The sequence below is a fragment of the Babylonia areolata genome, chromosome 27, assembly GCF_041734735.1.
Source record: "Babylonia areolata isolate BAREFJ2019XMU chromosome 27, ASM4173473v1, whole genome shotgun sequence".
Taxonomy (NCBI): domain Eukaryota; kingdom Metazoa; phylum Mollusca; class Gastropoda; order Neogastropoda; family Buccinidae; genus Babylonia; species Babylonia areolata.
In genome coordinates, this window is record NC_134902.1 from 4,277,020 (window position 1) to 4,292,019 (window position 15,000).

General features: G+C 44.2%; 1 protein-coding gene across 1 annotated transcript in view; it reads left to right on the forward strand.

Moving 5' to 3' along the window:
* Positions 1-15,000, forward strand: part of LOC143301143 (protein cycle-like) — a 36,965-nt gene that overhangs the window by 5,875 nt on the left and 16,090 nt on the right. The window contains exons 4-5 of the mRNA XM_076615213.1: positions 7,285-7,364; positions 9,904-9,996. Coding sequence (XP_076471328.1) covers positions 7,285-7,364; positions 9,904-9,996 — 173 coding nt within the window. The remainder of the gene's footprint in view (positions 1-7,284; positions 7,365-9,903; positions 9,997-15,000) is intronic.

A 15,000-nucleotide genomic window follows, 5' to 3' on the forward strand; every position in this document is an offset into this window, starting at 1 on the left:
TATGCAGATCAGGAAATAAAAAAAAAAAAAAAAGGACCTGCTTAAATGAATGGCTTTCTCCAAAGTAAGGTCACTGGACTCGCGGCTTTACTGAGGAAACTTCGCAAGACTTGTTATAGATGTATCTATGCTGGTGGTTTATTACAAGCACCTAACCCTCCTCGCTCTCTCTGACTCTCCCCCTCTCTCTCTCTCTCTGACTCTCTCTCATAGTTATCCCCTCTCTCTCCCTCACTCTCTCTCCGACAATATGTTATTTTGTGGAGAATTGTGTATTTTCCATGCCATTTATTTGTTCTTGTTGTTGTTGCCATGTGGTGTATATATGTTTTTTCCTACGTTTTTTCAGTCTTCTTGTATTTCCTAGATTATTTTACACGTTATCTTTACGACGAGGGTAGGATGAAAACAGGCCGATAAGTGCCTATTCCTTTTCCCTCAATTAAAAAAAAGTTTCGATTTCGATCTCAATCTCCTCTCTCTCTCTCTCTCTCTCTCTCTCTCTCTCTCTCTCTCTCTCTCAAGCTGCGTTGTTTAAATTGAACTTAATGTCATCAACATCTCCTGAAACTGTTCGAAAATTTTCTCTATTTTTATATAAAGCTTTCAAATTCAGAAAAAAAAATTGTAACTTCTTGACAGCATTTTAGTGTTCTACATACTAAACCGTAGCACTACTTTACTTATATGTTTGTTTAATCGAATATTTGGACGTTAACAGGCATTGCAACGTAATATTTGTCTATATAAAAAATATATATATATATTGTCCACATACCCCTTCATAAGGGGCCTAGGCCTATACATTGAATAAACCATCTGGAATCTCTCCCTCAAAGTAAGTTAGGCCTATACATGAATAAACCATCTGGAATCTGGAATCTCTCCCTCAAAGTAAGTTAGGCCTATACATGAATAAACTATCTGGAATCTGGAATCTCTCCCTCAAAGTAAGAGCAGGTGAAACTGAAATAATTACAGAACCTTCAGAGCGTAGATAGGTCTGGCCAGTCACATGTACACCCAAAGAATCAGAACCGAACCCTTAACCCCAGAACAACCAGACCGCCTTCGTGGAAACGACTGAAGAACAAGAAGAAAAGAGGATACAAAAAACAAGAGGAAACAAGAGAGGCAAGGCCTTCAAGACACTTGTGATACACTTTTAAAAAAAAATCTAATCGTTAAAATGTGTTCTGTATTTGTTATTATAAAGCTTCGCGTTAAAAAAAAAAAGTCCTAACCAGATTCGAATTAAGTTCCCTAGCATTAATTACAGAGTAATTTCCCTTTTTACTATCTGCACCAAAACGTTTGCAAAATAAATAAAACTTCCATGCCTAGCAAAAGAAGTTCCTGTTTGAACAAAAAATGATAATAATGACTGCTCTTGTTGTTGGGTCAGAATATCAGTTCAAAGTGCCAAGTTTAGAGTATACAAAAAATATAAATATAACAGTAAATGCAGTTTGCATATAATTAGGCTTCATTTTTGACTCACTTGTGTAAACAAAATGAGTCTATGTTTTAACCCGGTGTTCGGTTGTCTGTGTTTGTGTGTGTCTGTGTGTCTGTGGTAAACTTTAACATTGACATTTTCTCTGCAAATACTTTGTCAGTCAACACCAAATTAGGCATAAAAATAGGAAAAATTCAGTTCTTTCCAGTCATCTTGTTTAAAACAATATTGCACCTCTGGGATGGGCACAAAAAAATTAAAAATGAAGCCTAATTATATGCAAACTGCATTTACTGTTGTATTCATATTTTTTGTATTCTCTAAACTTGGCACTTTGATCTGATATTCTGACCCAACAACAAGAGCAGTCATTATTATCATTTTTTGTTCAAACAGGAACTTCTTTTGCTAAGCATGGAAGTTTTATTTATTTTGCAAACGTTTTGGTGCAGATAGTAAAAAAGGGAAATTACTCTAATGCTAGGGGCCTTAATTTGCTTTAAACTGATCTTTCTCATCTTAAACATTACATTTTGAAACAAGAGAGGCAAGGCCTTCAAGACTCACTTGTTTCACCCCAATTACCATCATCAAAATATTGCAATCGGAAGGCTCTTATACTGAAGAGGTGAATGTTGACAAAGAAAACCACAGTTCTGACGACGGGAGCTAAAGGTTGGGTCATTCAGACACCCACTGGACATCCGAGGAGTCTGTGTAGAGGAGAACAGAGGACTGGCCGTACTGAGTGAGTTAAAGAGCGTAATTGTATACATCTCGACCCTCGCTAAGGATCAGACACTGGAAACATAGTGACGAGAAATAAAATAAATATTGTATTCAAGACAAAATGGTCAAATCACGTTCTTCAACACAAAAGAAATTTCATTGTTACTCACTTATCCCATAAAATTTTCACGAAAGAATTGTATTTTCGTTGTATTGATTTAAGGACAGGGAACATGATTTGACCACTTTGTCTGGAATATAAAAACAAAATTGTTAGTATCGTCTCAATGTGTTTAATATCTGGTCCTAAGCGAGTGTGGAGTAGTAAGGCCCGACTGCTAGCAAACCGGGAGTGACAAAATCATACTTAAGTTATACAGCCATATGACAAGGAATGTACACCAAATTTGGTCAAAATGTTTTTAAAAGTCCAAAGTTTAAGCCGGCAGTGTTATTTATTTAAAATTAAAACAAGTCTGAGTAAAAATTGTTTAACAACTAAATAAATAAATAGCTTGCGTGAAAATGAACAGCTGGGTTTTTCCTTGATATTTTCAAAACTATAGGTATGTAGAAATTTGTTTCTGGATCCTAACGCAAAACTGAACCTCTTCCTTAAATAGTTAAGCCGCACCGCTGGGCTAGAAATGTTCACTTTTTTCTATAAAATATTCACATACAATATCCGGTTCTTTAGTCTACTCCAATGAATTTGTTTCAAGTGTCAGCCCTTGGTCTGTTCAAGAGTTGTGGAAATTTTTCAGGTCAATGTCTGTAAGAGTTTTGAAATTATCAAGCAAAAACCAAAATAAAATGTCGATTTTTCGACAACTATTCCAACACCCCCCAAATGATAATGCCAAACATGCCTACCTCATAGTCTGGAGGCGGCATAGGGAAGACCTGCTTCAGCTTCAGCTTCATCCTTCCTGGGCATCTCTTCTCTTCTGGTAATTCTTGCTTTATGTGAGCTCTCGTGGGCCTCTTTCTGTGCTCTTTTGATGCGGGCGATATCTCTACGCTCAAGGCTAGCACGAGCAAACTTGTCACCAGTCAGGTTCAGCTGTCTCAAAATGTCACAAAAATGTCCTCGGTCCACCACCGAATAGTCCCAACAGCTAAGGCAGCAGCAGCTTCCAACAGTGTCAGTCCCATGTGCTTTCCTTTTTGGGGGGGACAATTTTCATATTAGGCTATTGACTGATTCATGGGGGTTGTGTGTGTAAACTTCTAAACATCCGATTATTTTCATGTTTATAGTCTGTGAGTCTCTTTTTCCTTTTCTGCCCGTTTATAAGCACACTTCTCAGAACAGAGAAGAAAGGGGAAAAAAAAAGAAATTATGCATTGGGTTCTCATCAGTAGACAGTTTGTGAAAATATACAGCCCATACATGCATTTATTCTGATGCCGAGCAGCCCACCTCTGTGTGAGACACTGTTCTTGTCACAGACACGACGATTTTTCCTTTAACTTGTCGCTTTTCCTCTACCACCACCCTTGATAAGTTCTGAAGAGGGGTAAGCCCTTTCAGCACATTTTTTTATTCTGGCAGTGTTATGCAAACATACTCCCCAATCCCCACCTCTCTCCACTTCCAACGGCGTTAAGCTTTTTGCCACAGAATGCACACTGCAGCTGTGAAGCAATATTGTCTGACAGTATATACCAATATCAATATTTCAGTGCCTCTCAGATGAATCAGAGTTAAAGCCATCACAGTCTTCATTATTAATTTCTGTGTCAGTCTTAGTTTCACTTTCATTCACAATTTTGTACATTATTTAAAATTTCTCTTCAGTGGTGCTGGACGTATCATCCACACACTTCTACTTTCGCTTTCAGTGTGTTGACACTCGACACTAACTTGCTGCGGTAACTGAGTTAACTGCACTCGAGCTTAACTTCGATGGTTTAGCTGAGCCGTTTGAGTACCGGTTTCCACGAAATTTTCGCTTCTTTTTGGGGGGTCTTACCTCTTTGCTTTTCGTTGGAAGGCATTAATGTGTTTGTTAACAACAACAAAATGTTCAAAGTTCCACTAAAAAAATCACTCCCAAACAATGATTGCTGATCGCACTGGCGCAAGCCGGAACCAGGGGAGTCGCTTATTATTTTAGAATAATCAAGGGAAGTCAACCAGTGTGAGGGAGTGGCTTATTATTTTGGAAATGGTGGGAAATAAAATAGGCACTGTCAACTGTTCCCAAAATGACCTCGAACCGAGCACACAACTATTTTGATGGCATATATATATATCAAAAACTGTTACAATAAGGCGGGGGGGGGGGGGGGGGGGAGAGAGAGAGAGTTGCAGAGACGAAATATTCAGCCAATTTTACATCAGTATAGCTAAGTCACAATTAAAATAATGAAGAACGATTTTTTTTTTAAATCAGTTGGTAGTCCGGACGCACAAAACTGTATGGACAGATAGATATACACTCACACAGTCTTTCTCTCTCTCTTTCTGTCTCTCTCTTTTTCTCTCTCTCTGACACACACACGCGCGCGCGCGCACAGTCTCTCTCTGTGTCTCTCTCTCTCTTTCATTCTCTCTCTCTCACTCTCATTCTCTCTCACTGTCTCTCATTCTCTCTCTCTCTCTCTCTCTCTCTCTCTCTCTCTCTCTCCCTCTCTCTCTGACACACACGCGCGCGCGCGTACACATACACACACACTCTCTCTCTCTTTCTCTCTCTGACACGCGCGCGCGCGCGCGCGCACACGCAGTCTCTCTCTGTCTCTCTCTGTCTCTCATTCTTTCTCTCTCTCACTCTCATTCTCTCTCTCTCTTTCTCTCTGTGTCTGGCTGGCTGGCTCTCTCTCTCTCTCTCTCTCTGTCTCTCTCTGTGTGTCTGTCTATCTCTATCTCTCTGTCTCTGTCTCTGTCTCTCTCTCTCTCTCTCTCTCTCTCTGTCTGTGTTCCATGTTGTCAAGGACGTTCCCTCACCTTTTGTTCTCCCCCCCACCCCACCCCCCACCCCCTCCCCCCGTTGAACTATCGCTCAAGGCCGATGTTCATTAAATTATTTGAGCTCTGTGTGTGTGTGTGTGTGTGAGTGTGTGTGTGTCTCATTCTCTATCTCTCTTTCTCTCTCTCTCTCTCTCATTCTCTCTCTCACTGTCTCTCTCTCTCTCTCTCTGTCTCTCTCTTTCTCTCTCTCATTCCCTCTCTCTCTCTCTCACACACACACACACACACACACACACACACACACACACACACACACACACACACACACACACACTACCCAGCATCATCAGTCAGATGACAGAAATGACAGGCGCGTGCTGAGGCCCGGGCAGTTCAGCTGAGTGAGCCCAGCGATTGAACTGCCCAGGGGCAAAAGGTGAGTTCGTGAGCACGCACACACGCATTGTATCATATTACATTTTCTCTCAAAAGATTTCTCTGTGTGAAACTTGGACTGCTCTCCCCAGAGAGAAAGCGTTGCTACAACCCAGACATTTTTTTTCTTTTTCTTCTTCTTCTTTTTTTCTTTCTTTCTTATCTTTCTCCCTGCCTGTTGAGTGATGGCCTAGAGGTAACGTGTCTGCGTAGGAAGCGAGAGACTCTGAGCGCGCTGAGTTCGAATCACGTCTCAGCCGTCGATATTTTCTCCCCCCCCCCCTCCACTAGACCTTGAGTGGTGGTCTGGACGCTAGTCATTCGGATGAGACGATAAACCGAGGTCCCGTGTGCAGTATGCACTTATCGCACGTAAAAGAGTCCATGACAACAAAAGGGTTGTCCCTGGCAAAATTCTGCAGAAAAATCCACTTGCATAGGAAAAACAAATAAAACTGCACGCAGGAATTTTTTTTTTTAATGGGTTGCGTGTAGCGACGCGCTCTCCCGGGGGAGAGCAGCCCGAACTTTACACAGTAAAATCTGTTGTGATAAAAAAAAGAAATACAAATACATTTACAAATGTATTTGTTTTACTTTCAAAGTGGGATTTTCCACAGAATGTTGCGATGAAAAAAATTAATCATTTTCCTGCCATGGGTTCTTTTTTTTACGTGCGCTAAGTGAATGCTGCTTCACACAGGACCTCGGTTTATCGTCTCATACGTATGGCTAGCGTCCAGCACACGACTCTGGGAAGGGGATGGGGGTGTGTGGGGGGTGGGGGAGGGCGTGGGAGGGTGGTGGTGGTGGAGAAGGTACTTAGCGAGCGTGGGACTGGAACCTGTGCGCTGAGATTCTCTTGACTTCCTCGACGCGCGTGTTACCACTAAGCCACCACTGCACTCCACACACACACGCGCACACGCACGCATACACACGCCTACACACACATATACGCGCACACACGCATACACATACACACGCACGCACGCACACATACTCACATACACACACACGCACGCACGCGCGCGCACACACACACACACACACACACACACACACACACACACACACACACACACACTATGTCTCTCCTTCATCATCATTTTCTTCTTCTTCTTCTTCTTCTTCTTCTTCATTCCTTCTTCCGCTTCTGCTTGTTCGTTTTTTTCTCCTCCTCCTCCTCCTCCTCCTTCTCTTCTCCTTCCTTGTGTGCCGTGTGTCTAAGGGTCTGGTGAAAAAGAAGCTTTTAGCTTATCCTTTTAATCCCTCAATAAATTATTCGCGTTCCACAGTTCCAGTTCTCTGTCTCTGTGTCTCAGTGTGTCCCTGTCTCTGTCTCTCTCTCTTTGTGCCTTTGTGTGTGTGTGTGTGTGTGTGTGTGTGTGTGTAAACTTGCATATTTGTGGGTATACATGTATTTTTTTAATTTTCATTAATCTATTGTGCATGTATCATTTTAAAGTGTGTGTGTGTGTGTGTGTGAGTGTGTGTACACGTGTGTGCGTGTGTGTGTGTGTGTGTGTACACGTGTGTGTGTATGTTTGTGTTTGTGTAAACGTGCATATTTGTGGATATGCACATATGTATGTATGTTCATTTTCATTAATTCATTGTGCATAAATCATTTCAAAGTGTGTGTGTGTATGCGTGTGTGCATATGTGTATGCGCGCGCGCGTGTGTGCCTATGCGTATGCACGTGTGTGTGTGTGTGTGTGTGTGTGTGTGTGTGTGTTTCAGGGTCCAGCAAGATGTGCTCAGAGATCAGCCACAAGCCAGCCTTCATTTCTGACGACGAGCTAAAGCACCTGATCCTCAACGTGAGTGTCCGCCGTTTCTGTCCGACACTTTGATATTGTTGATTGTTTTTTTCTCTCATCTCTGACGTGGAGCTAAAGCATGTGATCCTTAACGTGAGTGTCCGCCGTTTCTGTCCGACACTTTGGTGTTGTTGATTGTTTTTTTTCTCTCATCTCTGACGACGAGCTAAAGCACCTGATCCTCAACGTGAGTGTCCGCCGTTTCTGTCCGACACATTGATATTGTTGATTGTTTTTTTCTCTCATCTCTGATGACGAGCTAAAGCACCTGTTCCTTAACGTGAGTGTCGGCCGTTTCTGTCCGACACTTGATGTTGTTGATTGTTTTTTCTCGTTTTTTTTTTTCTCATCTCTGACGACGAGCTAAAGCACCTGATCGTCAACGTGAGTGTCCACCGTTTCTGTCCGACACTTTTTATATTGTTGATTGTTTTTTTCTCCCATCTCTGACGAGGAGCCAAAGCACCTGTTCCTTAACGTGTGTGTCCGGCGTTTCTGTCCGACACTTTGATGTTGTTGATTGTTTTTTTTCTCTCATCTCTGACGAGGAGCAAAAGCACCTGATCCTCAACGTGAGTGTCCGCCGTTTCTGTCCGACACTTTGATGTTGTTGATTGTTTTTTTCTCTCATCTCTGATGACAAGCTAAAGCACCTGATCCTGAACGTGAGTGTCCGCCGTTTCTGTCCGACACTTTGGTGTTGTTGATTGTTTTTTTCTCTCATCTCTGATGACGAGCTAAAGCTCCTGATCCTCAACGTGAGTGTCCGCCGTTTCTGTCCGACACTTTGATGTTGTCATTTGTTTGTTTTTTCTCTCATCTCTGACGACGAGTTAAAGCACCTGATCCTCAACGTGAGTGTCCGCCGTTTCTGTCCGACACTTTTTATATTGTTGATTGTTTTTTTCTCCCATCTCTGACGAGGAGCTAAAGCACCTGTTCCTTAACGTGAGTGTCCGCCGTTTCTGTCCGACACTTTGATATTGTTGATTGTTTTTTTTCTCTCATCTCTGATGACGAGCTAAAGCACCTGTTCCTTAACGTGAGTGTCCGCCGTTTCTGTCCGACACTTGATGTTGTTGATTGTTTTTTCTCGTTTTTTTTTCTCATCTCTGACGACGAGCTAAAGCACCTGATCCTCAACGTGAGTGTCCGCCGTTTCTGTCCGACACTTTTTATATTGTTGATTGTTTTTTTCTCCCATCTCTGACGAGGAGCTAAAGCACCTGATCCTCAACGTGAGTGTCCGCCGTTTCTGTCCGACACTTTGATGTTGTCGTGTGATTGTTTTTTTCTCCCATCTCTGACGACGAGCTAAAGCACCTGATCCTCAACGTGAGTGTCCGCCGTTTCTGTCCGACACTTTGATGTTGTCATTTGTTTGTTTCTTCTCTCATCTCTGACGACGAGCTAAAGCACCTGATCCTCAACGTGAGTGTCCGCCGTTTCTGTCCGACACTTTTTATATTGTTGATTGTTTTTTTCTCCCATCTCTGACGAGCTAAAGCACCTGTTCCTTAACGTGTGTGTCCGTCGTTTCTGTCCGACACTTTGATGTTGTTGATTGTTTTTTCCTCTCATCTCTAACGACGAGCTAAAGCACCTGATCCTCAACGTGAGTGTCCGCCGTTTCTGTCCGACACTTTGATGTTGTTGATGAAGTCTCTCATCTCTGATGACAAGCTAAAGCACCTGATCCTCAACGTGAGTGTCCGCCGTTTCTGTCCGACACTTTGATGTTTCTGTTGTTTTTTTTATGTGTGTCCGTTTTCCTGTCGACACAGTGACCTCCCTTTTTGTTGTTTTGGTTTGTTTCCCCCTTCCCCCCCCCTCCCTCTCCCTCCGCAAAAGCTCCCCACCCTCCCACTCTCCCCCCTGTCAACACCTTTCTGATAAGACAACACTTTTCCAACAAGTTTTGATTTGTTGTTTATTGTATTACTTTTCCGTCGTAACAGACTTATCCTTGTGGACTTTGGATGGCCATTATTATTGACGTGGTTATTATGCTTCTTATTTTTCGTTCAACGTCGTCGTCTTCTTCTTCTTCTTCTTCTCATCTTTATTGTTACTGTCATCATCATCACCATCATTGTTAACATTCTTCTTCTTCTTCTTTTTCTCATCTTTATTGTCTTCTTCTTCTTCTTCGTCTTCTTCTTCTCATCTTTATTGTTGCTGTCATCATCATCACCATCATTGTTATCATTCTTCCTCTTCTTCTTCTTCTTCTTCTTCTTTGTCTTCTTCTTCTCATCTTTATTGTTGCTGTCATCATCATCATCATCATCATTCTTCTTCTTCTTCTTCTTCTTCTTCTTCTCCTCCTCCTCCTCCTCCTCCTCCTCCTCCTACTCTTCTTCTTCTACTTCTTCTTCCTCCTCTCCTTCTTTACGTCTTCAACGTCTTGTCCTTCTTTTTCAATGTCTTCTTCTCATCTTTATTGCTACTGTCATCATCATCATCATCATTATCATTATTATTATCATCATCATTATTATTATAATCATGGTGGTGGTGGTGTTCCATGCTTTGGCAGGTGGCTGATGGATTTCTTTTCGTCGTGGGGTGTGACCGGGGAAGGATACTTTACGTGTCGGAGTCCGTGAAAGACATTCTGCATTACTCTCAGGTTGGTAATGGTGGGCGCGCACGCACGCGCACTGGCTCATGCACACGGTTTATTTGTTATTTATTTGTCATTTTTATTTCTTTTGAGAACAGCAGATTTCTCTGTGTGAAATTCGGACTGCTGTCCCCAGAGAGAGTGCGTCGCTACACTACAGCGCCACCCTTTTTTTTCCCCCTGCGTGCAGTTTTATTTGTTTTTTTCCTGTCGAAGTGGATTATTCTAAAGAATTTTGCTAGGAACAACCCTTTTGTTGCCGTGGGTTCTTTTACGTGCGCTAAATGCATGCTGCACACGGTACCTCGGTTTATCGTCTCATCCGAATGACAAGCGTCCAGACCACCACACAAGGTCTAGTGGAGGGGGAGAAAATATCGGCGGCTGAGCCGTGATTCGAACCAGCGCGCTCAGATTCTCTCGCTTCCTAGGCGGACGCGTTACCTCTAGGCCATCACTCCACATTATATTTGCAATATAATGTTCACCTGCTTTCAGAGGTGGTGTTGTTGACTTTTGCGACTGACATGGTCTCTTTGTTGTTTTTTGTTGTTGTTTTTTTTTTCGTTTTTTTTTTTTCCATTAGACAGTTCTAAATAGGAAACGTTGTTGCAGTTCATGACACCGCAACGTTCGACGCGAAATGTGTCGCGTGTGAGACAGCTAGACAGGAACCGACAGATCCGCGATGCGTCGCGTTGTGTGCTGCCTGCACAAACCGTTTTATGACACCGAGAAGGAAGGTGGCAGAATGGTTAAGACGTATGTCTTCTGCCAGTAACAGTGTCCGTGAGGGTCTGGGTTCGAATCCCGCTCTTCCCGCCCTTTCTCCCAAGTTTGACTGGAAAATCAAACTGAGCGTCGACTGGTGCAATAGCCGAGTGGTTAAAGCGTTGGACTGTCAGTCTGAGGGTCCCGGGTTCGAATCACGGTGACGGCGCCTGGTGGGTAAAGGGTGGAGATTTTTACGATCTCCTAGGTCAACATATGTGCAGACCTGCTAGTGCCTGAACCCCCTTCGTGTGTATATGCAAGCAGAAGATCAAATACGCACGTTAAAGATCCTGCAATCTATGTCAGCGTTCGGTGGGTTATGGAAACAAGAACATACTCAGCATGCGCACCCCCGAAAACGGAGTATGGCTGCCTACATGGCGGGATAAAAACGGTCATACACGTAAAAGCCCACTCGTGTGCATACGAGTGAACGCAGAAGAAGAAGAAGAAGAAGAAGAAACTGAGCGTCTAGTCCTTCGGGATGAGACGATAAACCGAGGTTCCGTCCCGTCTGCAGCACGCATTTGGCGCATTGAAAAAAGAACCCATGGCAACAAAAGTGTTGTCCTCGGGGGAAACCCGTGTTTAAGAAATCCGCTCTGACACGTTCACAAATATAATAAACGCATGCACTCAAGGCTTGACTAAGCGCGTCGAGTTATGCCGCTGGTCAGGTATCTACCTAGAAGATGTGATGTGGAGTATATGGATTCGTCCGAACGCAGTGACGCCTACTTGAGAAGCTGAAAGTGATACCGACCCTGCGTGTGATCGTGTAAATAGGGCCTAAGCACCTTTTTTTTTTCCCCCGACCTGGTAAGGAGCCGGAGTTGTGGCCAGTCCGCCCAAAGTTATCCTCTGTTATGTCACACACACACACACACACACACACACACACACACACACACACACACACACACACACACACACACTGTCCCTTGTATCCGTGGGAACGCCAGCATGGACAGTTCCGCAGGGAGAGGGAGATGGGGAAGGAGGGAGGAGGAGCGGTCTTGCGTGTGTGCCAATTGCATTGCTTGGTTCGAACTTTCTGACAGTGACGCGTGCGTGACTAAATGCCTTACTGACGTTGACCGAACTACGCCATTGGTCAGTTCCATACTACACACAGTTCAGTAGTAACGGGTTACGACCATACTAGGCTCTTCCGTCCGAGCAATGCAACTGGCAGCAGGCTGACTCCCTCGCCACGAGGGAAGCTTTTTTTTTTTAGCAGTGTGTGGGGATATTAGGCATCTCATACAAAGACCACATCACGAATGAAGAAGTCAAGAGACGCATCCGCAATGAAATCGGGCCCTATACTGACCTTCAAACACTCGCCAGACAACGAAAACTGAAGTGGTTTGGTCATGTCACACGCTCCTCTGGTCTTGCTAAAACAATCTTACAAGGCACAGTGAGGGGAGGAAGAAGAAGAGGCAGACAAAGGAAGAGATGGGAGGACAACATCCGAGAGTGGACAGGCATGGAGCTGAGAGACACCCTGAGAGCGGCCGAGAGACGCGAGGACTGGAGAAAGATGGTTGACAAAGCTTCGAAGGCGCCCCAAAGGATTCGGAATCTGAGGGATCGGTGACGGTGACGGGGAAAGGATTTTGAGATTGAGATAATACACGAGGAACGGGAGAGGGACGGAGGGGAGGGGAGTTTGGGGGGCGTGGGGGAAGAAGGAGGAGGATTTGGGGTATATGAAAGAGTGTTGGAGGAGGTCGGGGGGGGGGGGGGGTGCGGGGGGGGAGGAAGAGTGGCAGGGTTGTTGCATAGGCATGCAGCGGGACACGGAATATCACACACACACACACACACACACACACACACACACACACACAGATGCGGCGCGCACGCGTACACACAAATACACACGCACGCACAATCACATGTTCACACACACACACACACACACACACACACACACACACACACACGTGTGCACGCAGACGCACAGGCGGCGCACGCGTACACACAAATACACACGCACGCACACACACATGTTCTCTCTCTCTCTCTCTCTCTCTCTCTCTCTCTCTGCCTCTCTAACCAGGTTTGACCCTAAGGAGAGTTCAAAGTTCACGGGTCAGTGCTCAAAACCGCATCCCCACCCCCACCCCCTCAAACTCTACACCTTCAGCCCTACACACCCCGATCAAGTATTGTTCTAAAGTTAAGTGCATATGCATTAGTAACCTGACAATTAAGCATATAATTTTTTACCGTAGCTTGACGAAGCCTTATGTACACGAAAGTGTGTCTTCACAAGTGACTGAGAACGTTGATGTTTTTGACTTTTTTGCATTCATTATCAGTTGTTTCGCTTGTCAGTTTAGCGACTTCTCTTTTACGAAGCCGTTTAAAGTAATTTCCTGTAATTGTATTTAGATTTTCTTTTTTTCAAATTTCACCCTCATTTCACCCTCATTTGCCCAGATTCCCCCAACTCTCCATTCATTCACATCTCCCACCCCTTCTAACCGATAATACTCAAATGTATACATAAATTCTTGAACAAAATGTCTTCAATCACCGATATGTGTGACGGGACCTTAAACAAAATTCCTCCTCCTCCTCCTCCTTTTCCTCCTCCACCCCGCCCTCCACAACACTACCCCGACACACAGAAATGAAGAACAGTTCCATCTGGCGGACATAAAGTCGTTTACAGAAGGAAAAAAAAACGAACATCAGCCGCTAAGCGCTGGTTCCACTACCGTCCTTCTCCAAGGACTGACTCCCTTCGAGTGAAGATAGGGACAAACCGGCGAGGAGCATTTGAAGCACTAGAGCTCCGCTCACTCTGCTCACTCAGCTTCCTATATATTCTTTTTTCGTTCAGTTGCACGAAACACTTATAAACCATAGAAAACATGACACAACAACACGATCTCTCTCTACGCTCGAACGCCCAACCACCAAGAGGAACACGCACGATGGAAAACATCGTGCACGCGCATAAGAAACACACCCGCCTCTAAAAATAATCCAGCGACCCACCAGCCTCCGCCAACTTCGCTTGTCATGATAGAAGAAAGGGGGAATGAGATGGATTTGAACCCCCTCCATAAACGTAAAAGAAAAGAAAAAACAGCGGAACCATTATGTCGTCCGTGATACCCTCTCCTGCCCAACCACCCCCCTCGCCCCTAGAACATTCTCTCAACAGCCACTGAGAGCAAGCAGCTTACATACGTCGCACACAAATCCCTATATATACAGAACACAGACACAAGCTAAGCTTGAATCATATGCAATGACCAGTGACAATGTGATCCGCTGTTTTAGAATTCAGTACAAAAAAACAGACCGCTGGTGAATTCCGCGGCCATCTTGCGCATGCGCATCTAACTTTTACACGAAATCACAAGCAATGCGCTGCCCTCCATTCGTTCAGTTGATAGACTCCATTGCGACAACCAGTTTCAGTTTCAGTTTCAGTAGCTCAAGGAGGCGTCACTGCGTTCGGACAAAACCATATACGCTACACCACATCTGCCAAGCAGATGCCTGACCAGCAGCGTAACCCAACGCGCTTAGTCAGGCCTAAAAGAACAGGTACAAGGCCATCACACCATCGATCGCCTCAAAGAAATAAAAGCAGAGAGAGGGAGCGGCCGCAAGTCTAACATGAAAGGTAGAGCACGATGCTTTGCAAATCAAACAAATATCGGCATCATTTCCAAACCAACATTGCGCAAATTTCTTCAAAACGGAACAGAGTCTCTGTGGGCCTTTCCAAATACAATAGACTGAGCAACACACTAGACGCCACGTTCTTGGCATCAGAGATCTTTTCCCATCCCTCTTGCGGCCAGTCAGTGGCAGCCTCTGTGCGTGTGTGTATGCGACAACCAACCTCTGTACAATGAAGTGCGATCGTATGCACAATGGAAGAAAAATTATGTAAAAAAAAAATAAAAAAAAAAAAAAAAGCGAAAAAGGCTGTTTCGCACGTTCTGCCTCTTCTAGATCGCCTTTGTTTCTCACAATCTTGGAGAGCCAATCAACATCGAGAGCACAGATCATGTGACGCGCATCTAAAAGTCATGTAAGCACGGAACTCTCCAGCGCTCTCTTGAGAGCTGTATGATTAATTAATGGTTCCTCCAAGTCATTCGCGGCTTGGTCATTTGTGAACGACAATGACTTTCCTCAAGATTGCACTGGCTGTCAGTGTTGCTACCATTGGAAACGAGTTGGCCTTTGGGGAACATCCCA